This window comes from Chrysochloris asiatica, unplaced genomic scaffold (genome assembly GCF_000296735.1).
Source record: "Chrysochloris asiatica unplaced genomic scaffold, ChrAsi1.0 scaffold00349, whole genome shotgun sequence".
Taxonomy (NCBI): Eukaryota; Metazoa; Chordata; class Mammalia; order Afrosoricida; family Chrysochloridae; genus Chrysochloris; species Chrysochloris asiatica.
Window position 1 is genome coordinate 154,931 of NW_006408867.1, and position 25,710 is coordinate 180,640.

Sequence of the window (25,710 nt, forward strand, 5' to 3'; positions counted from 1 at the left end):
CACATAATTCACAATAAAAACTTAAAAAAAAAGGTGAGCCAACAAAATGCAGAAATTTATCAAACAATGTCATTAAAATTATACATAAGTGAAAAAAAAAAAAGAACCAATGGTACTGAAGGAAGAAGTCTGAGCTTCACTGAGGCAGTGACGAAACACAGGACTCCAGGAACTGATGGAATAGAAACTAAAACGCTTCAACAAGCTAATGAAGCAGTACTGGAGGCACTTACTCATCTATGACAAGGAATGTGGAAGACAACTACCTGGAAGAGATCCATATCTGTAACCATTCCATAGAAAAGGGACCCAACGGAACACAGAAATCATCAAACATGATCATTAATATCATATGCCAGTAAAATTTTGCTCAAGATAATTCATAGACGCTCGCAGCCAGAAGTCCAAGCCAGACTCAGAAGAGGACGTGGAACTAGGAATATCATTGCTGATGTCAGGTGGATCTTAGAAGAAAGCAGAGAATACCAAAAAGATGTTACTTCTCTTTTAGTAACTATACAAAGAAATTGTACTATGTGAATTACAGCAAACTATGGATAACATTGCAAAGAACGGGAATTCCAGACCACATTTAATTGTGTTCATAAGAAACCTGTACAAAGACCAAGAGGGAGTTGTTCACACAGAACAAGGGGGATAATGAATGGTTTAACACCAGGAAAGGTGTGCACCAGGGCTATAACCTTTCACCATAGTTATTCGATCTGTGAAGCCAGATTATATGAAGAAAAACAAGGCTTCAAGATTGGAGGAAGACTCATGAACAACCTGTGATACGCAGATAACACAACGTTTCTTGCTGGAAGAGCAAAATACTTGAAATACTTCAGATAAAGATCAAAGTGATCTTTATCTGAAATATTTCAGTATGCCCTTCAATATGGACTGCACCTTAAAGTAAGCAAAAAGTCTCACAACTGAACCAATATATAACATGATAAACAGAGAAAAGACTGACGTTGTTAAAGACTTCATTTTCCTTAGATCCATAATCAATACTCACAGAAGCAGCAATCAAGAAATCAAAGGATGTATTTATTATATTAATCAAATCTGTTGCAAAAAGCCTCTAAAGTGTTAAAGAGCAAGGCTGTCAGTTTGAGGACTAAAAATGTTCCTGACCCAAGCCATGCTATTTTTCAATTGCCTTATATGCATTCACAGACAGTGAATAAGGAAGATGGAGAAGACTCAATGCATTTGAGTTGTGGTGTTGGAGAAGAATATAAAAGTATCATGGGCTGCCAGAACAAATGGGTCTGTCTTGGAAGAAGTACAGTCAGCATGCTCCTGAGAAGTGAGGATGTTGTGACTTCGTCTCTCATACTCTGGACGTGTTATCAGGAGGGCCAGTCCCTAGGGAAGGACACCACGCTTGGTTAAATGGAGGGTTCGCGAAAAAGAGGAAGATCCTCTTATGAGACGGACTGACACGGTAGCAGCAACAACAGGCTCAAACAGAACAATTGTGAGGATGGTGCAGGACTGAGCAATACTCCGTTGTTGTACATCAGGCCACTATGAGTGTGAACTGACTTGACAGCATCTCACAACATAACAACACAAATTGCAGTGAGGGAATCAGCTATATTAGATATCTCAGCAGACTCTGCAGTGTCACACCTCCAAACCTGCCCTGGGCACCCTTCCCCACATACCTGGTGAAGACACCAGCTGCTAATCCAAAAGCGGTATCATTGGCTCTTTCCAGAACCTCAGCTTCAGTGTCAAACGGTAAAATGGACATAACAGGTCCAAAGATTTCTTCTTTCACACAGGTCATGTCATCACTGCAATTAGCTGTAAATAATGGTTTTTATTGTCTTCTTATTGTGACACACACAGAGCTTAAAAGAATTCAGTATAACACCTTGCCAATTTGAGGACAAATTGGAACATTTTTTGGCATGACAATTTGTCAATATGGCTATGAGTCGTACCCTTTGGTTCTATAATTCTAAATCTACTTCTTTTAAAATTCATTATAAGAAAACAGTTAATGAAGTGAGCAAAGAATTATGCACAAGGATATTTATCACATTACTTATAAAAGTGAAAACTGAAAGCAACAAAGTGAACACCCAAAGTAGAGGATGTAATCATATAAACTACTTACATCCTAATAGGGAACATTGATGAAGCTTCTAGGGAGTTTGGTAGCTCTGTAGGGTAAGCACTGGACTGTGAACTACAAAGTTGGTGGTTCAAGCCCAACAGAAGCTCCATGGGAAAAAGATGAGACTTTCTGTTCCCACAAAGATTTAAAGTCCTGAAAACACTATACAGTGTTGCTATGAGTCAGAACCAACCTGACAATCCTTAACAACAACATAAAACGTCTAAAAATTGTTTTATAAGAATTCGTAATCAGTAAATGCTCATGATAAAATGTGCAACAAAACAAGATACAACTATACGCAATATCATCCCAATTATCTGTTGAAATGTTTTATACATGTTTTCATACACCTTCTCACACATTTTCCAAATTGTCGGAATGACTGTGGTATAATTACAATTAGGAACAATTTTCTATAAAAAAAGAAAATCTAATATAGAATCATAAACTAAGGAATACGTGAAGGAGCCTTTCATGTATCACAAATATGTAACTGAGTTCCTTTAAATGGCTAAATTCCTAAAATGATTCAATTCACACCCGGTATTTTTTAAATATGTGTTTCTAAATACTCCAGTGCTGATCATACAGCGCCACACCAGCAGTCCTCGTTATGTTTAAAGGTAGTTTATTATAGCCTAATTACTTGAAAACTAATAATTCACATATAATTTTTAGGAAAACCATTAACCAGAATATTTAATTATTCAAAACAATTCATTACCTAAAAGTTTCAGCAGTGGACTGCAAACCACAAGGTTGCCAGTTCAAACCCACCAGTTACTCCTTGAAATCCCTATACGGGGTCACTATGAGTCTGAACTGACTCAATGGCAGTTAACAACAACAGCTCCAGAAAGCATTTTATTGTCTTATGTAAGTTGCTGAAGCAATGTAGCTCTGTGTGCAGGGAGGTCTATATGTACATATTTGGTTTGTAACAGATTATGGATAAAACACGCACAGTGTTATGTAACCTTTACATTTTAGTTAACAATAACTGTAAGCTATTCCTAGGCATTAAATATTCATGGAACAACTACCAGCTGACTGCTGGCTTGTAGCTTTTAAACATGATTGGATCTCTTTTTAGCAAGGGTTAAAGATTAAATGTACCAAATACCAAGTATTGAAAACTCACATCACTATCAACCTTAGGGGCAAAAGCCAATATACTCTATCTGCAAGATAAGGCATAAGCCATTCTATACAGCATGATTCAACATATGTACAATGGGGCTTCAAAAAGTTCCTGAATAAATAAAATTAAAAGATAATGGAATTTTTCCATGAACTTTCTAAAGCTCACTTCTATAGTTTTTTTAAACCTGCAAAACTATTTTATAGAGATTACTAACATGCATTGTAAAATGACAGAGAAAAGTATGAAAATGACTAAACACATTTAAACAGTTATCTGGGGACAGGAGAAAAATCGATGAGCCCGAATATAGCAAGAAAACAATACACTCAATTATTCAAAACAAGGAGATTTTTAAGATCAAAAAGAAGTGCTAAAAATTATCAAGTCATATAATTTATAAAAATATTAACATATGATCTAGGAAATGTGTTTGATTACATATATGGACCTAGGAACCGACTCCATAGCACATAACCACCACCACCACCATCATTAAAATAAAAGTCTTTATCAACTTTGCGAAATGAAATTCCTTACTCTTATATAAAAACACACTTTCAAATTTTTCATCTCATAGCTTCCAAAACAACAGGTGTATGGCCACAATTTCCCAGGCAAACAAATACATATGGCCACCCCAGAGGAGGGGTGCACGGGAGTCTTCAAAGGTAATGGAGTACACTTTCACTTTTTCAACCCAGGTGGTGGGATACTCACGTATCTTTCATAACTATTATTTTGTATCCATGCAATATTTCAAACCATTTGAAAGCAAACAAGAAGAGGACCTACTTAACACACAAGGTCTCATGTAATATCCATCCTTTAATTTGGGGTCTTCAGGTACATATAGATCTCCACCACATAACACTTTGGCACCCTATCAAAAAACATACAATAATTCATATTTGATGTTAAACATGCATCCCTGATATGCATTCTGAAATGTTCAGTGCATCCTGAACAAATGTATACCTAACCATCTCTCTGAAAGAACAAAGGAGACACTGCTCACTGCTCAGGATACCAATAGCCAAACAAGTATTAACAGAGGAAAGAGCCAATAACTGAGGACTAATGTAACCCTCCCTCCTCGTCCACGCACCAACTTCTCACCTGCTCCCGGGCCAGTTTAACAAACCCAAGGACTCGCTCCAGGTGTGGGCGATTGATCAGGGCCCCCATCCTTGTATCTTCTAGAAGGGGATCTCCAATTTTTATCTTTTGGGTCTGTTTCACCACTTCCTCTGTAAATTTAGCAAGAATGTCCCTTTGTACAAATACCCTTGTGCCATTACAGCAAACCTAAAGGACAAATACAGACATAAATTTATGTGTAAGAAGAAAAAAGAAAAAGGGAATTTTTTTTTTTTTTTTTACTTTTTTAAAGATATTTCTATTCCTAAAATGTGGCCCATACTAAATAGGTCCACATGGCACTGAGGTATAATCACTGGACTGCTAACTACTAGGTCAGCGGTTCAAACTCACCAACCGCTCCTCAATACCCTATACAAGGTCCCTATGAGTGAGTCTGAACCAACTCGACAGTGTTTAACAACCATCACCCACCACCCCCACAAAGCACAACTACTCATTTCTGATAAAAGTTGCATTTTTTCGGTTTGTTTAGATTTTCTTAAAGCCATTAATAGATGCCATGACCTCTCCTGTTTCCACGTGCTGTGCTGAACTGGCTGCACATTTTCAGAGTGGAGGTGAGGGTGGCAGGGGGTTGAAAAATACAAACATAGTAATAAGAATGGGGACAGTCAATGCCTCTAAAATCACATGTTAAGAGCTATTTCGACTCTTCCAGAGAAGAACACAAGTAATGATTAAATGGTGCCCAAGCAGAACAGAAAATAAAGTCCAAAAGTAGATCCACACGCTTATGGAAAATTAGTTTATAATAAAGGTGGGATCGGAGTACAAATGGACTAAATAAATGGTTAGCCATATGGAAAACAACATAAAACAAGATACACCGCTCACAACCAACACAAGAAAAAAGTTCTAAGAATCTAAATATAAATTATAAGCCATGCAGGTATAGTTTTCAAAGTATAGAAAAGGTTTTCTTAACTCAGAATCTAGATGCAGTGAAAAAAAAAAAAAACAAAACACAGATTTGACTATATAAAAATAAAAGCCTCTTGCATGGAAAAAAACATCCTAAACAAAGTCAAGACAACTTACAAACAGGAAAAACAACGTACAACACTATTTGCAATGTACAACACTCACAAAGGGCTAATCTCACTAGTACTTAAAGAACTATAAAACTTGAGGGAAAATCAAACTCATAGTATAATACACCAAAAAGAGTAAACTTTTTGTGAATAAGAAAAAAGAACCCAACTATGAAATATTGGAGGAAAAACACCAAAAGTCTAATTGAAAAATGTACAAAAGGTATGAATGATTCACATATACACACTCAATAAACCTAGAAAAAATATTCAACCCCTTTCATAACTAGAGAATTTAATTTGAAATTACGCTGAAATATCATTTTTACCTAGATGGTAAGAAAACAAATTGGTCCAAAACTTTTGGAAGGAAATTTGGCAACACCTTATAAAATTAGATATTGTTGACCATTTCTGTAATTGACCCAGAAAACATATCTCTAGAAATATGAAAATATACAGGCACAAAGTTATTCATTGCAACATTGTTTATAATTGCAAATTACTGGAAACAACCTAAACACCCACACAAAAGAGAGACATAAAATAAACTATGGCAGCCACACAATGCATCTGTAACAAAAAGAATGTACAAGATCTCTATTAAATGCAATGGAGTGATTTCCAGGAGACAGTAAACAAAGAATGAAAAGCACTATAGTGTGCTAACTTTTTTTGTAAAAAAAATAAATAAATAAAGGGGGGGGGTGGAATTAAAAGAATATACCAGTATCTCTTCATTTGTACAAAAATAAACACAGGAAGGAAAAACCAGAAACAAATTAGAACTGGCTATCTAAAGACCTACAATGGGAGGATAAGCACAGGGTGAAAACAAAGGAAAGGATGGAAACAGGGTAGAAGAGATGGAGGGAGTGACATTCTCTGTACCAGTTTTGTAAAACTCTGACATTTAAAATCCTGTCAATGCTTTATCTAGTCAAAATAAACCAAATGCTTTAATCAGCATGATAAGGGAAATAAATCCCAACTGAAGACTGCATTATTAGTACACAAACAAATTAACCTGCTATTTAAAATGAGTAGGATAAACATTTAAAAATCAAACACCATAGTGCATTAGACAAATCTGCTACAAAAGACCTCTTTTAAAGCGTTAAAGCACAAGATGGTCACTTTGAAGACTAAGGTGTATCTGACCGAAACCATGATATTTTCAACCACCTCATATGCATGTGAAATTTGGACAATGAATGAGGAAGACTAGAGAAGAATGGATGCATTTGAGCTGTGGTATTAGCAAAAAATGTTGAAAGTATCATGCACTGCCAGAAGAACAAACAAATCCATCTTGGAAAAAAATACAGCCAGAAGGCTCGCTAAAAGTGAGGAGGCAAGACTCTGTCTCTCATATTTCAGGCATGTTGTCAGGAGGGACCAGTCTCTGGAGAAGGATATCATGCTTGGTAGAGTGAAGGAGAAGCAATAGAGGAGGAACACCCAATGAGATGAACTGAAACAGTGGAGTAACAATGGGCTCAAACATAACAATTACGAGGATGACTGGGTACATTCTGTTGTACATGAGATTGCTAAGAGTCAGAACCAATTCAATGGCACCTAACAACAACAAAACAACTAAACTGAAGGGCTCAGTAGCTTTTGAACACAGTATTTTAATGATCCCGCAGGTTAAAGATTAAAAAAACAAAACTGAAAAAATTGGAACTTTAGTTGCTGTTATTGTTAAGTACCGTGGAGTTGGTTCCGACTCATAGCAACCCTGTACAGGGTTTCTGAGGCTGTAAATCTTTACAAGAGAAGAAAGCCTCATCTTTCTCCCACAGAACAGATGTTAGTTTCTAACTTGAGGTTAGAACAGATGTTAGTTTGACCTTGAGGTTACCAGCCCGATTCATAACCACTACGCTATCAGTGAACTTTAGTTACAAGGCTTATTTTTCTTAGTGGCATGGGTTCATAAATCTGAAACTACTATAACTGTATTCTAGAACTTAGCAATTGAGCAATTAAACAAATACATTGCACATAATGAAAGCCCAATGTCTCATAAACAAGGGAAAGGAAAAAGATAAAATGAACCTTGTGGTGGTGGTGGTTTAGTACAATGTGATATTGGGCAATAACTGGAAATAGCTGTATGAACTATGGTTAGTAGTACAGAAATCAATATGCATGTAAGTGTATGTGTACACATACATACAAACATTTGTCTCCTAGCTCAGACTTCTGAAGAGGCCCTAGAAAAAATGCTACCAACAATGAGCACACCTGGCACTCGGAGCTTGGTTTCTAAATACCATTTACCACTAAACGGCGCCAGGTCTCCTTGGATAAATGACAGATTTCAGAATTTGGCCAGGGAAACGACAAGGTGAGCCTGGGACAAATACCTTGCTGTGCCAAAAAGTAAAGAGATAATCAAAGAATAATGAGGGCATATCAGAGGGTCACAGGAAAGGGATCATCCACTGGCCAAATCTGGAATTACTAAGCATCAAAATAAACTATGATAGTAATGAATTATTAACTAACAGAATGAAATAAGAACCCAAAGCTGCTCCATACTGATGTTTTTTTAAAAAAAACTTTTTTTACATAAGTATACGAGAGCGGAAGGGAGTCCTGTGTGGCTCTGTAAGATAAGCACTGAGCTGCAAGGCCAGCGGTTCAAACTCACCAGTCGATCCTATGAGTCAGAACCAACTCAACAGCACTGAACAACAACACTGGACAGAAGAAAAAGTTATCTCTTATAGTAGAAGAACCAATAAATGTTAGGGAAAAAATGATGGAATAGTAAAATCACCATTTGATGACCAAGAATCATCAAAGTATAAAAAACTAGGGACTAGAAGTTTGATGACGAACAAGATAGTCTAAAGTATCTCCCACAAGATAGTAGCTACAGAGGAGAAAGGACCCTTCCAGACCCCTCCCCTCCTCCCAGGTGTCCTCCCCCTTGCCTCCCATTCAGCTAGACGAGATGGAATCCACTGCCTATGCTCTCAATTTGACCCTAAAGGAAGTGGATAAACAGATTCAGAGCCAGGACCTGAAGGCTGGCCACTCAGATAGACAGACAGTGGGACTCTGCTCAGAGGGTGGATAGGAGAGGTCCAAGTCCCTAGAACCGTGCTACTTCCAAATCACACAGTCCTTATGCCCTCCCTGATGAAGAACCTGGGGAATAGGGAGATGCTCTGCCCTAAGACGCACATGCACACAGACAATTCTTCTTCAAAGCTAGCCTCCTGAGCTGTGTTCTTAAAGTAATGCATTTGCTGTATGTATGTCATACCTCTTAAAATAAAAAACAAAAATAAGAAGAATTATAATAAAATACAGTGCAGCATTCAGAATTACATCCCTAATTTGGGGTAGGGATGTGGGGTGGGGATATACAGTTATTTTCTTTTGCTAAAAGGACATTTAAACAAGGGCTGTAGATGGAGTAATAAATAGTACTACGTCAACGTTAATTTATTGATCTTACTAAGTATACTAAGCTTACATAAGAAAGTAACACTTATTTCTAAGAAGAACTTAACAGTTGGGGCTTTATGTTTACAACTTACTTCCAACCAGCTTAGTAAAAATATTATGCATATGGATGTATAGATAAATAAATAACTGGTGAAGTGTAGTAAATATGTTATCATTTAGGGAATCTGGGTCATGTGTACACAGGGTTATTTGTTCAACCTTTCTGAAAGTCTGAAATGATTTAAAACACAAAACGAAACAAACAAACTTTAAAAATAGTGTCAGATGGTAAGAGGTGGAGATTCCTTTCCAACTTTCTCCAGAGACAGACAGATACCTCGCCTTGTGTGAGGAAGTTGGCCATCAGTGCCCCCTTCACAGCATTCTCCATAACACAATCTGAGAAGATGATGAGTGGAGATTTGCCTCCAAGTTCCAAAGTAACAGGTTTGATTCCTTTAGCTGACATCTCCATAATCTTACAGAACAAGAATAAAAAAATTCAGAAGTTAACACAAATTAGATTTCATGTTAGGTTTAACAAGACTTGGAACCTACAATTCATCTTGACCTGAGTAGAGCCTGCAGCCCTTATTTGTGTCAATAAGTTCTGCACTTCATCCATTTAAAATACCCTTTTCCAGAAAGCTGATGAAATTGCACAGAGCTGTAGTCAACATTCTGAAAATGGAGTTCATTTTAAAAATACTGTCAACTCATACGACTATTAAAGGCCGAAACACTTTTGTATTACTGTTACCGTGTTTATGGCTGACAGAGCTCAGAGTACAAACAAAGGTTAAAATCAAACCCCCTTCTGAAGGGGTCTACCAAGCATGAGTTATGGCAATGATGCCTTATTTCCATCCCTACTTAGCCTCATACAAACTTACTATTATAAACACCCCAAACATACTTACACCAGTCACCCCTCTTAACGAACTTCAGACCTTTGTCCAGTAATTCCTATTGCCTCCTTACCAATGGAAGCTAGCGAAAATCAAAAGCCTTCACCATATACTCTGGGTAGGGCTGACTTTGCCCTATCTAAATAGCCATTTATGTTAATCAATATTGGTTTAATCTTTACCTTTGTGCCAGTGGGCACACTTCCAGTGAAGGAGACTTTGGCCACATCGCGATGCTGACACAGAAACTGGCCCGTGGCAGCCCCTCCTTGTACCACGTTGAAGAGCCCAGGAGGCACTCCCGCCTCAGTATAGATTTCAGCCAGCAGCAATGTGGAAACAGGCGTGAAGGGAGACGGTTTAAAGACCATGGCATTACCTGCATAAACCCAAGACACAAACACAAAGAGACTTTTTAAGATTGTGATCCCTTCATATTAGATGATCTCAGATAGAGTGGCAGTATATGTGGAACAAAACTGAAAATTATTAAAAAAAATCAGGTTTACTGATCAGAAAGAGACTGGACGAACTTGAGACTATGACCCTTGAACACTATTCAGGTCTGGAAAGGAACTCACCTTCATGGCCCATCTTTCAGCCAAGCAGCAGATAGCTATATAGGGGGGACAACAGCACTAGTGAGCTATGCTCACTATGAATGATGGAACCATTAATCATTCAAAATCAAAAAGGCAACATTTACTTAAGGACAAAATTGAGAAGGGAAGATAGGTGGAATGGAAATTGGAACCACAGGAGGAAGTGGGATTGCAATCACTGAGATGAAACAAAGCATATGATTTGTTGAATGTAAAGCTGGTAATCTTATCTGTAAGCCTTAATTCATAATTAAAAAATAAGAAGACTAACCCTTTGAAGACAGGACTAGAGAGGATAACTAGAAGGATGCTATTTGTGTTCTGTTCCCTCATCAAATGCTCAACTAGAAATGTTAGCAGTAAGCAAAAGCATGTTGTTTTTCTCATCTTGGTTTCTCTTCATTAAACAGATCCCAAACCTCCTACCTACCCAACATGAACAATAAAATCTTACACTTGTGCATCTAGGGCTTTTTGTACATATTATCTCATTTGACACTTGGCAACTACAATATGAAGTAGGTAAGATTAGACCCATTTCATAAAAGCTGAACATGACAACCAGACAGGTTAATTAATGTGATGAGGGTCACAAACTCTAGTGACTGCATTCTGACATTACTGCTACTGTATCACAGCTGCCTCTCACACAGGGATATGCTAAAATACGAATAAGAAGTGGCAACAAGACAAAAGTTGGATTTAAATAAAGTCCTAACAGCAATGCTCTTTTAACATGATAGGTTTTGGGGTTTTTTTTTAATGTTTTATTGTGAATTGTGTGATAGTCTACATGGAAGAACATCAGCTTTACATTCATTCCATCATCCATCATTTCACTGGCATATTTACCATCCCGTCCATGCATCCTCACCCAACCAAAGGGTATATCCTGTAAGCCTGCAACCCCCTACCACAGTCCTCAGCCCCTTTCCATCTCCTGATCCCGAGTCTCCAGCCACACCATCTCTTGACATCGTCTTCTCTGCCTCCTTCTCAGGCCTCACCGCTTCTCTGGGTAGGATCCCGCTCTCTGCTCTTCTCCATCGATGGTCCTAGACTGATAAGTTAATCACTCCCCTCTTTGCTACAAAATGTCCACCTTTAGATTTCCAACCCTCACAATTAGTCCTGATAACAATTATTCACCATTGCATCACAAGAGACCCATCTGTATTTCGTTTCATCAGCCCTTCCTAGACAAGCTGGACACTGTTCACTGGAGATTCTACCTTCTTCCACGCCCTTTGGATCTAGGTTCCCTCTTGAAAGCTTGTAAGCCAGTCACTTCTTACCTCTGTATCCCTCCCCCCGTTTTGGTTAGCCAATGTCCAAGTTGCCCATCCCTGTCTACCCTTTGTGTGGAGGGGGTGGGAATAGTTCTTGCAGCAGGGATTTGTTTCCTCTTTGAGCTACTGCATTCATAGGTGTAGGTCCTGTTTATCGAATTGTATCAGATGACGCTTTTTTCCTCTTCTTTCTTCTTTGGGTTGAGCTCTGTTTATCCAATCATTGAAGTCAGGTCAAATCGGTATCATCTGCAAGTGTGAGTGTTCTTGGTCTGTTCGGCCTCTTTTTATCGGCTGGCCACCCCGCTCTCCACTGTAGACCTCTGTGGCTGTGTCACTGACTCTGAGCCCACGAGTTCCCAGATGTTGCCTCACTACTGGCCAACCAGATCTCCACCCGGGTTCACAGTAGTTTGATGAACGACGTAGGGCTTTAACATGATAGGTTTTTGTAAGATATATCTTCTTGTACCGCAGATTCTTGTTTTTAAATTGTTGTTGTTGTTATGTGCTGTGGAGTCGGTTCCAACTCATAGCGACCCTGTACAGGGTTTCCGAGGCTGTAAATCTTCACGGGAGCAGAAAGCCTCATCTTTCTCCCGCGGAACAGCTGGTAGTTTCGAACTGCTGACCTTGTGGTTCGTAGCCCGATTCGTAACCACTACGCTACCAGAGCTCCTTAGAATAAAAAAAACTGTTTTTAAGTCACTCAAACCAAGTTTCTCTGAAGGCCCTTTCTGGTGGATGCCCTGTTTAACACAATGCCCTGTTTAACATAAATGAAGGAGGAAAATTTATCTTCTGTTTCCTTAATCCAGTCAAACTCCTAAATGCTATTTGCTGTTGTTGTTGTTGCTAAGTGCCATCAAGTCAGTTCCAATGCATAGCAACCCTGTAAAAGGTTCCAAGGAGCAGCTGGTGAGCTTGAACCACCGACCTTATGGTTCAAACCAACCTGTAGTCCAGTGCTTAACACCTACAGCACCACACCAGGATTCCAAGTGCTATTTAGTACATAGGAATTGTTGATCCAGGAAGAAAAAAAACTTAGGTGTTGTTATTGTTATTGTAAAGTGCCGTCGAGTCAGGGTTTCCAAGGAATGGCCAGTGGGTTTGAAGTGCTGACCTTGCAGTACTTATCCTACAATGCCACAGCACCGATCTAATTCAATTTGACAGTAAAAATAAGATATCCAGTTCCAAAATAAACCTTCTTCTTTTCTAAATACAAGAATAAAAAATAAAATGAGAATGGTACAGAGCAGATCTGTGTGTAACCTTAACCGTAAACTCCTTAAGGGGCAAGGCAGGAATGGAACCATGTCCTTGTCTGTTTTAACACCCCACAGCAGATCCCTTCTGATTTGAAGTATGTGTAAATCGTGTATATGTGAGGGGTAAAGAATGGGGAGCCATGGATGGTTCCTAAAAGCTGAAGAATTATTCGTTCTTACCACAAGCTAAAGCTGGAGCAGACTTCCAACAAGCAATCTGAAAAGGGTAGTTCCATGCTCCTATTCCCACGCAAACTCCGAGTGGTTCTCTTCTGGTATAACCAAAGGATCCGCCTGCAAGCTGGATGTGTTCACCTAAGGGGAAAACAGGAATATAAGAAAGAAGGCACTTCCGATTTCCTGTCTCCCCAACACATGTACTTACCTTGCACTCCAGCTAGACCTGCCTCTAGAGTGAGCCTGGTTCCAATACACCGGGCTCACCCCTGTATCCGTCCTATTATTCATTCCAGACATTCCTACAATGGACTCCCCATTGTCTCTCCACATATCTACCCTTCAAACCCATGTCCATTCAACTTAATTTGATTCTCTGAAAATTCACTGAAGCTTTATTAGATAACTTGGATGAAATCAACAAATGAAAGAGGCAAACTACCAAAACTGAAAAAGAAATAGAAAATATTAATAGACCTATATAACAAGGAAGGAGATTAAATTCTTGATAAAAAAAAACTTTCCAGAGAAAAGTCCAGTCCCAGATGGCTGCACGAGTGAATTATAGCCAACATTTACAGAAGAATTAACAAGAAACCCATCTAAAGTCCTTCCAAAAAACACAAGAGGAGCGACACTACCTCATCCAATGAGACCAGCATTAAACCCACAGTCACTGAGTCAATTCTAACATACAACTGCTCCTTATGGTTTCTGAGACTATCGATCTTTATGGGAGCAGACAGCCTCATCTTTCTCAATCGGAGAACCTGGTGGATTTGAATCAATGACCTAGCAGTTAGCAGCCCAATGCCTAATCCACAATGCCACCAGGGCTCCTTTCAGACTTCCGTTGTTTGCTGTTAAGTGCCTTCGAGTCAGTTCCGACCCATAACAACCCTGCACAGAAACTGGTACTACCTCTTCCGTACTCATACGTAGAGCAACGAAAGCAAAAAAACAGTACTTGCCTAAATTTATTCATGTAGACACAGGTGGACAAAAAAGAATCCAACTTCAATAATATATATAGAGAGACACATACTCATAGTGAGATTGGACAGTCCTAAGAGAACCAATGTTTATTGAAGTTGTATTCTTTTTATTTATATATAAACACACACACACACATATATAGGGAGCCCTGGTGGCACAGTGGGTTTAAGAACAGGTCTGCTAACTGAAAGGTCAGTGGTTCCGCAAGAGAAAGATGAGGCTTTCTATTTCCGTAAAGATTCACAGCCTCAGAAACCCTATTTAGAGTCCTATGAGTCGAAACTGACTTGATAGCACACCACCACACACGTATGTATATATGTTGTTGTTGTATATATATATGTTGTATGCATATATGTTGTATGTATATATGTTGTTGCCATGGAGTCGGTTCCAATTCATAGTGACCCTGTACAAGGTTTCCAAGGCTGTAATATATATATGTGTGTGTGTGTGTGTGTGTGTGTGTGTGTGTGTGTGTGTATACACACACATTTTAAAAAACTTTTTATTGTGAACCAAATTGAGTTTATAGACCAAATCATCAGTTTGACATTCAACAAATCCTACACTTAGTTTCATTTCAATGACTGCAATCCCCTCCATGTAACATCACTTATCTATCCTACTTCCTCCCTATGATTCTTGTTTCCATTCACCCTATCCCCACACCCTTCTGAACTTTGTCCTTGGGTAATGCTGCCCTTTTGATCTTGAATGGCTGAACATTCTATAGTGTGCATACCTCACTCGTGTTGTTGTTCTACTGCTTACCTGAAAATTGAGTCACAGGTGAGTTCAGTTATAGACCTGAAGGGTGGCCAAGGGCCATAGTCTTGAGGTTCCACTAGTCTTTTTGAGTTTTGTTCCACATTTTCTTCTACTATTCTAATGTGTTTCTCTGCTACTCATAAGGTTTTCAGTGACCAAACTCAATTTGGTTCACTCAATTTGGAAGTAGTTCGTCACTCTTTCTTTCTAGTCTGTCTTCGTCTGGAAGCTCATCTGAAACCTGTCCACCATGGGTGACCCTGCTGGTATTTAAAATACTCGTGGCATACCTTTCAGAATCACAGCAACTCACAAGCCACTACAGTATGACAAACTGACAGAGAAAAAGAGGAAGACCCCCAGTGAGATGGACTGGCAAAATGGCAACATCAATGGGTGTGGCAACAATTGTGAGGTTGGCCCAGGATTGGGCAGTGTTTCCTTCTGTTGTGCATAGGGTCACTATGAGTTGGTACTGACTCGATGGCACCTAACAACAACAATTCTAATGTGGTGCCTTTCAGAGCAGTTAGTACTAGAAGCCAGGCACCATCTAGTTCTTCAGGCCTCAGGGTCAAGGACACGGAATGATGTCACATGGTCCAGTAGTCCATTGAACTCATTTCCAAGTGTCTCCAATTTCTATTATTCTTTTCTGCAGACCAATAGTTGCACCTTAGATGGCCATTCAGGAGCTTTTAAGATTCTAGTCGCTACTCACCAAAGTAGGATGTAGAAAAGTCTTTGTGAACTATGTTTATGCCAACTAACCATGGTATCCCCGAAACTATGGTCCTGAGCCCCCAGCCACAGCAACTCATTCCCTCAAGGTGTCTGGTAATGCCTAAGGTTTCATCATTTAAGCCCCTGTGTGCTCCACTAAATTCATGGATATGTCTGCAGCAAAGGTAAATACCCATGTACAAATATTCGCTGTCAAACCCTTACATACTTGTGAGTATACTCCAAAAACGTATTTTTAATCCCATGATATACTATTACAACTCAAATATATAGACTAATAATCATTATAAAAACTCAAACTCAGTGCCATCAACTCAATTCCAACTCAACAGAGCAGAACTGCTCCATATGATTTTCAAGACTATAATCTTTAAGGAAGCAGACTACCCACCTTTATCCTGCAGAATGACTGGTAGGTTCAAACTGCCGCCCTTTGAGTTAGAAGCTAAGCACTTAATCACTGAGCCACCAAGGCTCCTTATGAAACATCACAATAGAAAGAAAACTGCATTTTGAGAGTAAATAAAAAAGCCTATCTAGATTAAAAATATTGTATTAGGTTTCCATACGAAAAAGGATGGTGAGAAGACAGCAAGATGACTGATGGGCAAAGAGTGGGAGAACTCAACAACAGGGGAATAGTCTGAGGGTCCCCAAGCCTCAGAATCCAAGCTGTCAACATCACTCCTGTCTTAACAAACCATCAGTTATAAATCACTGTAAACTGTACAAGTAGAGAAAAGTTTTGTGAAACAGATAAAACTGATAAATACGACACACTGACTATTGAGAACTGGTTTTTCAGCAACTCAGCTTAGAGTTCAAGTACTATGCTAAACGTGTGACAGGCATTATCTCATTTAATCCTATAATAACCATAATAAGGTAGGAATTCATTTCCTGTTTAGATAAAGTCATCCCCAGAACCACCCATGTAGAAAGTGATGGACTCAAGTTAAAACTGTCCTAATCCCAAAATCTACACCCTTTACCACTAGGTTCTGACCTGCTTCCTTGTCAGCTAGCTGGTCAGAGAAGATCAGGCAAAGTCTTACCAGCCATGGATCCAGCCAAGCCTGCATAATACTCCAGGCACTGCCATGAAGTATCAATGTCCAGTCGAGCCTCAAAGATGGACTTGCCATTGTTGATGGTCTCCACAGTGGCAATTTCATCCTTCCGTTCCTTTGAGGAGAACAGAAGAAAGTTAGAAGCCGAGTGTTTTAACAACCACACCAAGGACTCTTCTCTTGAAGAAGATGGTGGTGGTGGTGGTGGTGGTATTTATCCTACAGTGCTATACCAGGACACCTTAAAGAGGAAAAGAGCTATGAAATCTAAGGCAATTAAAGTAGAAAGTAAATCTGAAAATGAAAGGCTTAAGGGTCATCAGGAAAAAGGAAAAGAGAAGCAAGTGCACAAACATGGTTTAAAAAAGAGACAAGTCACAAAATGATGCATTAACACAAAACCAAGATGGAAAATAAAACCGCTAAGGTAGTTGCCAGAAAGAATCAAGATCCAATTAGACATTACTGCATGAAAACTTGTTTCATAGACTATAGTGAGCACATGAAAATGTTTTTCAATTCATAAAAACAATACAACCTAACACGACATCAAAATCTAACTGCAAATCATCACAAAGAATCCTTAGGGAAATTCAAGAGGTGTCCTCTGGCAGGAAATACATTAAAACATACCCTTATTATCCTGGCAGCCTCCAGAAGGATACGGCAACGCTCCATGCCAGATTTTCTACTCCATATTTTAAAAGCAGCCTTTGCATTTTGAATAGCCAAATTTACTTCCTTTTCTCCTGAACATGTGAAAGTAGCTATCACTCGACCTATAAAGAAGAAAAATGTCAGTTATGACCTCAAACTGTTGCCACACATTAAAATAAAATATTATGTATTCACAGGTCCATGCTTGTAAGTATGAGTTTGATTTAATGATCACCCCTATACCAGCAGTTCTTAGCTATGTTTTGGGGTCACTGACTGTCATGGGATGAATTGTGTCTACCAACAATATGGGTCAACTAGGAGGGGCCATTATTCTCAATGGCTTAGGAGTTATGTGATGATGTAATCTGGCAGTTACATAAGGATGCACTCCCCTATAACGTAATCCGATGTGATCAGCCAATCAGTAGTAAACATATTACAGTGGGATACAATAACCTTATTCAGCTCTCAAACCTGGGGATGTGACCTGCATTACTTTCTTCTGTCCTACAAAAGATACATGGAAAGAGAAGCAAGCAAAAAGAAGGGGACCTCAGTACCAACAAGAGGTAGGCACAGAGCACAACCTTTGGACCTGGGGTCTTTGAACCTTCTAGACCCAGGGGAAACAGAGATCTCCAAGGGATTGTGGGTACACAGACGTTGAACGCAGACAAAGACCTTTCCCCAGAGAAAAGACAGCCTTCGCATAGAGCGGGCACCCTGAATTTGGAATTTCTGGCCTCCTAAACAGTGAGAAAATAAATGTCTGTTTGATAAAGTCATCCATCCACCTGTAGTATTTCTGTTAAAGCAGCTCTAGATAGAACTACAATACAACACTGATCCTTTTTTAAATCACCAAAAATTGAAGAGCTCTCTTAGAAAACTGTACTTACCACATGGCAGAACTACAAAGAATTATGTTCCCTGCTCTAAGTCTACCATAGATCTAGAGTGGGGAAATCCTGCCACTCACATGCCCTCAAGTTGACTCATAGCGACCCTATGCATAACAGATAAAAACACTGCTTAGTCCTGTATCAGCTTCACAATCATTTTATGTTTCAGCCTAGTATTGCAACCACTGGGTCAGTCCATCTTGTTGGGGGGGGTCTACCTTCTTTTTTTTTTTTTTTTTGCTAACTCTCTACTAAACATGATGTCTTTTTCCAGAGATTTGTCCCTCCTGATAACATGCCCGAGGTACAAGAGACAAAATCTCGTCACCCTTGCTTCTTAGGGACATTCTAGTTGCATTCTTCCAAGACAGATTTAGTTGTTCTTCTGGCAATCCAAGGTACAACACCTTCACCAACACCCTAATTCAGATGCAACAAGTCTTCTCTGATATTCCTTATTCACTAACCAACTTCCACATGCAGATGGGATGATCAGAAACATGAATTTGTTAACATTAACTTCCTATACATCTTACGGTTTACTATGACAGGAATGACAAATTGAAGAGGAATAGTGTCGCATTAATTGTCAAAAACAGCATTTCAAAATCTATCTTGAAGTACAATGATGTCTGTGTTAGGATAATATCCATATGACTACAAGGAAGATCAGTTAATATACTATTATTCAAATTCACACGCCAACCACTGAAGTCAAGAGATGATAAAATTCAAAAATCCTACCCATTTCTTCAGTCTGAAATTGATCACACATGCAAACAGATATGTTGATAAATTACTGGTAACTGGAATGCAAAGAATGGAAGCAGAGAGGAATGATTAGTAGTTGTAAAATATGGTCTTGGTGACAGAAAGGATGCTGAAGATCACATGACAGAATTCAGCAAGACTAATGACTTTTTCATTGCAAATATCTTTTGTAAACAACATAAAAGACAAATATACACATGGACCTCCCCAGATGGAGTACACAGAAATCAAATTGACTACATCTGCAGAAAGACACGGGGGATTACATCAGATAAAACTAGGCCAAGGGCAGATTGTGGAACAGACCATCAAGTGGTCATATGCAAGTGAGAAAGCAGTTCAAGAAAATGAAAACAAGTCCACAAGGGCCAAAATATGGCCCTGAACATATCTTGAATTTAGAGATCATCTCAAAAACAGATTTAGACTAATGACAAAAGACCAGAATTGTGGGCTGGTATCAAGAATATCATACAGGAAGAAAGCAAAAGGTCATTAAGAAGACAAGAAAGAAGGAAAAGATCAAGATGGATGTCAGAAGACACCTAACAACAACAACAAAGTCCTTTTACAAGTCCTTAAACACTGTCCAAGAATTTCAGTAGTCTTCCAAAATCAAAGTTGAAAGTAATGTTTCTTGCGTTACAAATTCTGACTTAAAAACCCTTGTCTACACTCTATGTGGAGTCCTGGTGTGGTGCTGTGGGTTAATGCATTGGACTGCAAGGTTGGTGTGAAGGGAAACATCAGTAGTTCAAACTCACCAGCAGCTCCTCAGAACCAACTCGATAGCACTTAACAACACCATACTCTATGTAAGTTGTATCACTCTAATGATACTTGATAAACATATCTTGTTAAGCAGTAATATCAAGAAAAGAAGGCCCCATATCAAGAAAAGACGTTTTTTGGTTTTTTTTTTTTCAAAAAAGGAAAAATCCAGTCTCTACTTTTCCTACCTCAACTTTACCTTCATCTATCCCTATTCCATCAAGTCCTAGTGTGGCAATGTATTATAAGCTAAGCACGGGACTGCTTGCTATCCACAACGCTGGCAGTTCAAACTCACCAGTTGCTACTTTTAAACTCTAAACAAGGTCACTATGAATCGGAACCGATGCGACAGCACTTAACAACAGTAACGTCCCTATTCTGGGGCAAAATATGAAATGATCAGTTTTTCTAGACCCACATTTCAAGGGCTATAGCTTCCTCGCCCAAGAATTATTTCAAGTATGTCAATAAAGCAGTTCCTCTCTTCCAGAGAGATTTCACAAAATCTACGATTTTTGCTACACATTTGAATCGTTTGTTGGCAGAGCAAGTGACTAAATTTACACGTTGTGCAAGCACTTAAAGAGCATTATTCCTTTCTTCTGTACCATTATCGGAAGAAGGAGGGCTGTTTCCTTGTAGGTAAGAGACAGGTAATAAGTTCTGTAGTCCTCCCACCCACCCCCGTCCTGCTCTGATAAGCTACAGCTGTGTCCCTTTCGATTCCGTTTTATCATTCTGGTTACAGGCAAAAAACTTTTTCCTCTCCACAAAGATTCAGAGGGGGAAAAAAAAAAAAAAAAAACACTTCCTCCTTAGCTTTGCTGTCTTCAGCATTGTCAGGATAAATCTAACGCCTGCCTAACAGAGTGTGTGGCACAATACATTATAAAAACTAGATAAAGACGGTTTTTCCTTCCCAATGCTGATTCCTGTCCAGAAATATTTTAACATTAGAAAATGGTAATACGCTTTTCAGAAAAATCTGTGAGCTCCCCAACACAAACGTTTCTCTGTCACCTCACTCGGCGTCCTACCGGAAATACTCTTTCCGCGTAGCCTAGCGGAAATGTCACAGCAATCTCAGCCTTGGATATTAATCATCAACCGTACAGCAGTAAGCAGCCGGCTTTATGAACTCTCCGCGTCAGGCCGTTTTAAAACTACCCATCATCCCACCATGCAACTCACTCGCTACCTCTTCCTTTTCTACGACTCCCCTCCCTTCCAGGCCAGATGAAATGCTTGCAAACAATTGCAAGATGCTGAAACATAAAACTTCATACTCCACATAATGAACTGTCTGTATTCAATAAATGTGTGCTGAATGCAATAAACGTAGGATCAGAGCAGTCAAATTTGTACCCCACTGGGACACCCCGAGGCCCGACCCGCCGCTCCGATCCCAGCCCAGTTACCCGTCGCCGGCTCAAACGCCTTCTCGGTGCCGGAGGCATCTGCCGGCTCCACGCGGGACCCGCCGCGGTAATTGAGCGGCTGCGACACGACGAAAGTGCCAGTACTCATGGAGGCGAAGGCAGGCCGGAAAACACTGAGAAGCGGAGAGTGCACAGCCACGCCGGCTCGGAGAAACATGGGGGAGCGCACAGCAAAAGTAGCAGTGGAGCGCAGCGGAGCTGAGCTGAACCACCAGAGCCACGTGACAGCAGGGGTCACGGGCGGGGCGGGGCGAGAGGTGGGGCGGGGCCTCCAGGGAGTGGGCCATTAAAAGATGACTCCGCGTTCCTGGTGCACGCGTGCGCACGCAAGCGTTGAGAAACTCCCAAGGGGCGGGAGACTGCAGTAGACTCTTTTCGTTAATACTTGTTTGTTGTTAAGTACCTTCTAGTCTGCTCGACGCACACAGATCCTGTGCACAACCAAACGAAACACCGCCCCGTCCTGCGCCTCACAATTGCTGCTACACTTGAGTCCATTGCTGCTGCTGCAACTGTTAAGTGCCATCGAGGAGCACCTGGTGAGCTTGCAAACCGACCTTGCTGTCCCGCGCATTATCCCGCAGCGCCACCCTAGCGTTTTCTGGTGCATCAGAAGTTCTCGCTCTTTATTCTATCACCTATGGCGCTGTGGGTTCATGCGCCAGACTACAAAGCAGTTTGAATTGCAAGGTCGGAGGTTCACGCTCACCAGTTGCTCCTCAGAAACCCTATGTTGTTGTTTTAAGTGACGTCGAGTCGATTCCGACCCATAGCGACCCTGTATAGGGTTACCAAGGAGCAGCTGGTGAGCTTGAACCACTGACGTTGCAATTCAAGCGAGTTTGCATTAGCCCACAGCGCCACACCAGGACTCCCAGAAACCCTATACAGGGTCATTATAGGTCAGAACTGATTCAATGGCACTTAACAATAACAGCCAAGAGGGCAAAAGACTGCAGCTCTTGGCTTACTACTATATGATTTAGGAAATTACTCCACTCTTGATCCATTTTTCCTTTATCTGTACAGTAAAGCTTTTTAAAGAGTTACTGTACAGACTAAGCGTTGAAGTCTCAAATAGGTATGTTGTTGTTAAGTGTTTTAGTTGTAGATAATTATTATCAGGATTAACTGTCACCCCTGTGATTATAGACCAAACCCAAACTAGTCCCTTCATTATTGCTTCCCATATATCTGGAGGTGGTGATAAGCTTTGTAGATTTCTAGGACCATTGAATCATATAGCTGGTCCCTTATGTGTACAGATACCATGTTGTTGTTGTTGTGAAGTATGAACTAAATGAAACACTGCCCAGTACTGTGCCATTCTCACAATTGTTATGTTTGAGCTCGTGGTTTCAGCCACTGTGTCAGACTATCTCATTAAGCTGTTGTTGTTAAGTGTCGTAGAGTCGATTCCGACCCTTAGCAACCCTTTAAAGGGTTTCCAAAGAGCAGCTAGAGAGCTTGAACCACCAACCTTGCAGTTCAAATGACTTTGCAGTCTGACGCATTAGCCCACAGCGCCACACCAGGACTCTCGTTAAGGGGGTCCCTCTTATTTGCTGACCTTCCATTTTACCAAACTGATGGCCTATTCCAGGGACTGGTCCATTCTGATAATATGCCCAAAGTACCTGACAAGTCTCACTATGCTTCTAAGAAGCATTCCGGATGTTCTTCTTCCAAGAGAGATGTGTTTGTTCTTCTGACAGTCCATGGTATTTTAAATATTCTTTATCAACACCATAATTCAAATACATCAATTCTTCTCTAATCTTTATTTATTCAGCTTTTAGACGTATATGAGGGGATTGAAGATACTAGGGCACATCTTAGTCCTCAAAGTCCTAGCTTTTCTCTTTAACACTTATTTTTAAAATCACATAAGGAAGCATTTATTTGAGGTTTATCATGAAATCATACAAATAACATTTATATAAATACAAATCCACTTTGAGTCAAAGCACAGATAGCAAAGGACAAAGTACAAATAAAGAAAATTAATTGGCAACTATATATAGTTAGATACAATTGTGTCTTGTACACTGAAAAGTCTTTTATGAAATAGTCATCTTAGATCAGCAGAAGACCAATCTTCAGCATTGTCCAGCAAAAATAGGTTACTTTAAGTGACTGGGATCTTAAAGGCTCATGAGCATTCACAAAAGGTACAGCTATTGGTTTGCCCATGCATGGAAGAAAGAAGAGTGATAAAATTGAAAATGTTTGGAATGAACCAGTCCAATGGGGCCATAAAGCAGGTGAACATTAGTTACCATGTGAGACCAGAAGAACTAGATGGTGTCCAACTACCACTACCAACTGCTCTTAAAGAAATCACATTAGAAGGTTCTGGAAAGAGCAGAAGAAACTGTAGAACAAAACTCAAGATTATAAAAAAAGACCGGTCTTCTGGTTGAAGAAAAACTGGTGGAACCTGAGACTATGGGCCCTGGACCACCCTTCAGTTCTAGAATGGAACTCACCCTCATAGCTCAATTCTCAGCCCTCAGTAGATAGGTATATAAGGACAACAATAACACTAGTAAGGTATGCTCACAATGGAAAGGTAAATCACTCAAGATCTAAAGAGCAATAGTTAGTTACCTGAGGACAAAGCTGAGAAGGGATCAGAAGGAGGGTGGAAGCGAAATAAGAACTACAGGGAGGAAGGGGAATAACTTGTATGGAGGGGATTACAATCATTGAGATGAAACAAAGTGTGTGATTTATTGAATGTAAAACCGATTAGCTTGTCTATAAATCTTCATTCAGTTCACAATAAAAAGTTGAAAAAAGAAAAAAAAAAGATGGGTTGCTTTATCATCTGCTTTCGTCAATATCCTCCTTCAGTATGGCTGGGAATTGTTTTTGTCACCCCCTCAAGATGCTTTGCCATATATAATCTATTGGCCTCATCCATGACCCTTAGAACCACCTTGTCTACCAGCTGCAACGTCTCTTCCTCCTATTTGTTGTTGCGGTTGCTGCCTATGTACTTCTTTGGGCAGTGCCACTTTGATTTCACACTTCCCAGAGCCAATTTGATGATAACTGCTTTCTAGCAGTTTCTTTACTGACTCTTCATCTGTATATGTGATAAAACAAAATCCTCATCTTTCATTTGTTTTTGTATCCATGAGAAGGTCAATATTTTCAGTTCTCTAAATATGACAAAATATTCTTTAATTTGTTCTTCAGAAATATCTGGGCTCAGTCCACCCACTAAAACCTTTTTTGGGTTCTTTGTTTTTTTAAGTTTTGGCCCTCCTGGGGTCTAATACTTTGCCATCTAGTTAGTGTTCTCTCAATTCCAAAACCTTATCAATACTGGCAGCATATTTGAAAAGCATAAATCCAAATCCTCTTGACCGTCCAGTGACTGGACCTGTTTTAACTGTGCGGTCTATAACCTCTCCAAATTGAGACAACTAGTTCTTCTTTGCTTGTTGTTGTTGTTGTGTGCCATCGAGTCGGTTCTGACCCATAGTGACCCTGTACAGGGTTTCCAAGGCTGTAAATCTTTACAGGAGCAGAAAGCCTCATCTTTCTCCTGTGGAACAGCTGGTAGTTTCGAAATGGTAGCTGGCATTTCTTTCTTGCTTGTATCCCAGCGCAAATCTCCAGTAAACACTTTACAGCCATCCTGCTGATTCTTTTTTTATTATTATTAAATGTTTTTATTTTGGATTGAGTGAAAGTTTACAGGACACATCATCAGCTTCACATTCAACCATTCATATAGCTTGTTTCATTACATTGATTATTATCCCCTCCATATATCATCAGTTAACAGTGTTTCTCTCTATCCTCTTTAGATTTTTTTTTTTTTTTTTGTTGGATGGGGGGACTTGCCTTTTTGGAATTTACAGTCTCGGCTTTTAGGGAAGGTTTTTACATTTGTCTGTGGATATCCAGGGCTCATGTATGAGATTACTAACAAGCATTACTGAATAATCAGATGAGGGACAGTTTGCTATGTCTACTAGGTGGCTAAAGTCTGATCCTCAAAGCCATCCTGCTGATTCTTGCTCGTATTTATCTTGGATCCCTCCGAAAATTCTTCTGTTCTTGTACTCACTCATGTCCTTCAATATGTTGGAGTGGTCAGCAGAGGGGTACTGGCCCACAGGCCATGTCACACCAGTAGCCATAGCTGAACATTGTAGGGAGGGGGATTTGCTCACTGCAATATGTCTTTGATTTCTTGACTGCAACATCTATGAATATTGTTTACGGATCCAAGTAAAATGTAATCCTTGGCAACTTCAATCTTTTCTCCAGTTATAATGTTGTTGTTTATTGGTTCACTTGTGAGGATTCTTCTTGTCTTTGACGTATAATTCATACTGAAGGCTGAATCCATTGATCTTTATCGGTAAGTGC

At 39.7% G+C, this 25,710-nt stretch overlaps 1 protein-coding gene and 1 pseudogene across 1 annotated transcript in view; both read right to left on the bottom strand.

Moving 5' to 3' along the window:
* Window positions 1-21,483, bottom strand: part of ALDH9A1 (aldehyde dehydrogenase 9 family, member A1) — a 34,860-nt gene extending 13,377 nt beyond the window's left edge. The window contains exons 1-9 of the mRNA XM_006875985.1: window positions 21,301-21,483; window positions 17,409-17,554; window positions 16,761-16,890; window positions 13,198-13,332; window positions 10,035-10,231; window positions 9,282-9,422; window positions 4,401-4,589; window positions 4,077-4,164; window positions 1,680-1,821 (exon numbers count right to left, since the gene is read on the bottom strand). Coding sequence (XP_006876047.1) covers window positions 1,680-1,821; window positions 4,077-4,164; window positions 4,401-4,589; window positions 9,282-9,422; window positions 10,035-10,231; window positions 13,198-13,332; window positions 16,761-16,890; window positions 17,409-17,554; window positions 21,301-21,478 — 1,346 coding nt within the window. The 5' untranslated portion in view covers window positions 21,479-21,483. The remainder of the gene's footprint in view (window positions 1-1,679; window positions 1,822-4,076; window positions 4,165-4,400; window positions 4,590-9,281; window positions 9,423-10,034; window positions 10,232-13,197; window positions 13,333-16,760; window positions 16,891-17,408; window positions 17,555-21,300) is intronic.
* A 2,690-nt stretch (window positions 21,484-24,173) lies between these two features.
* Window positions 24,174-25,478, bottom strand: LOC102831459 (annotated as a pseudogene).
* Between the last annotated feature and the right edge of the window lie 232 nt (window positions 25,479-25,710).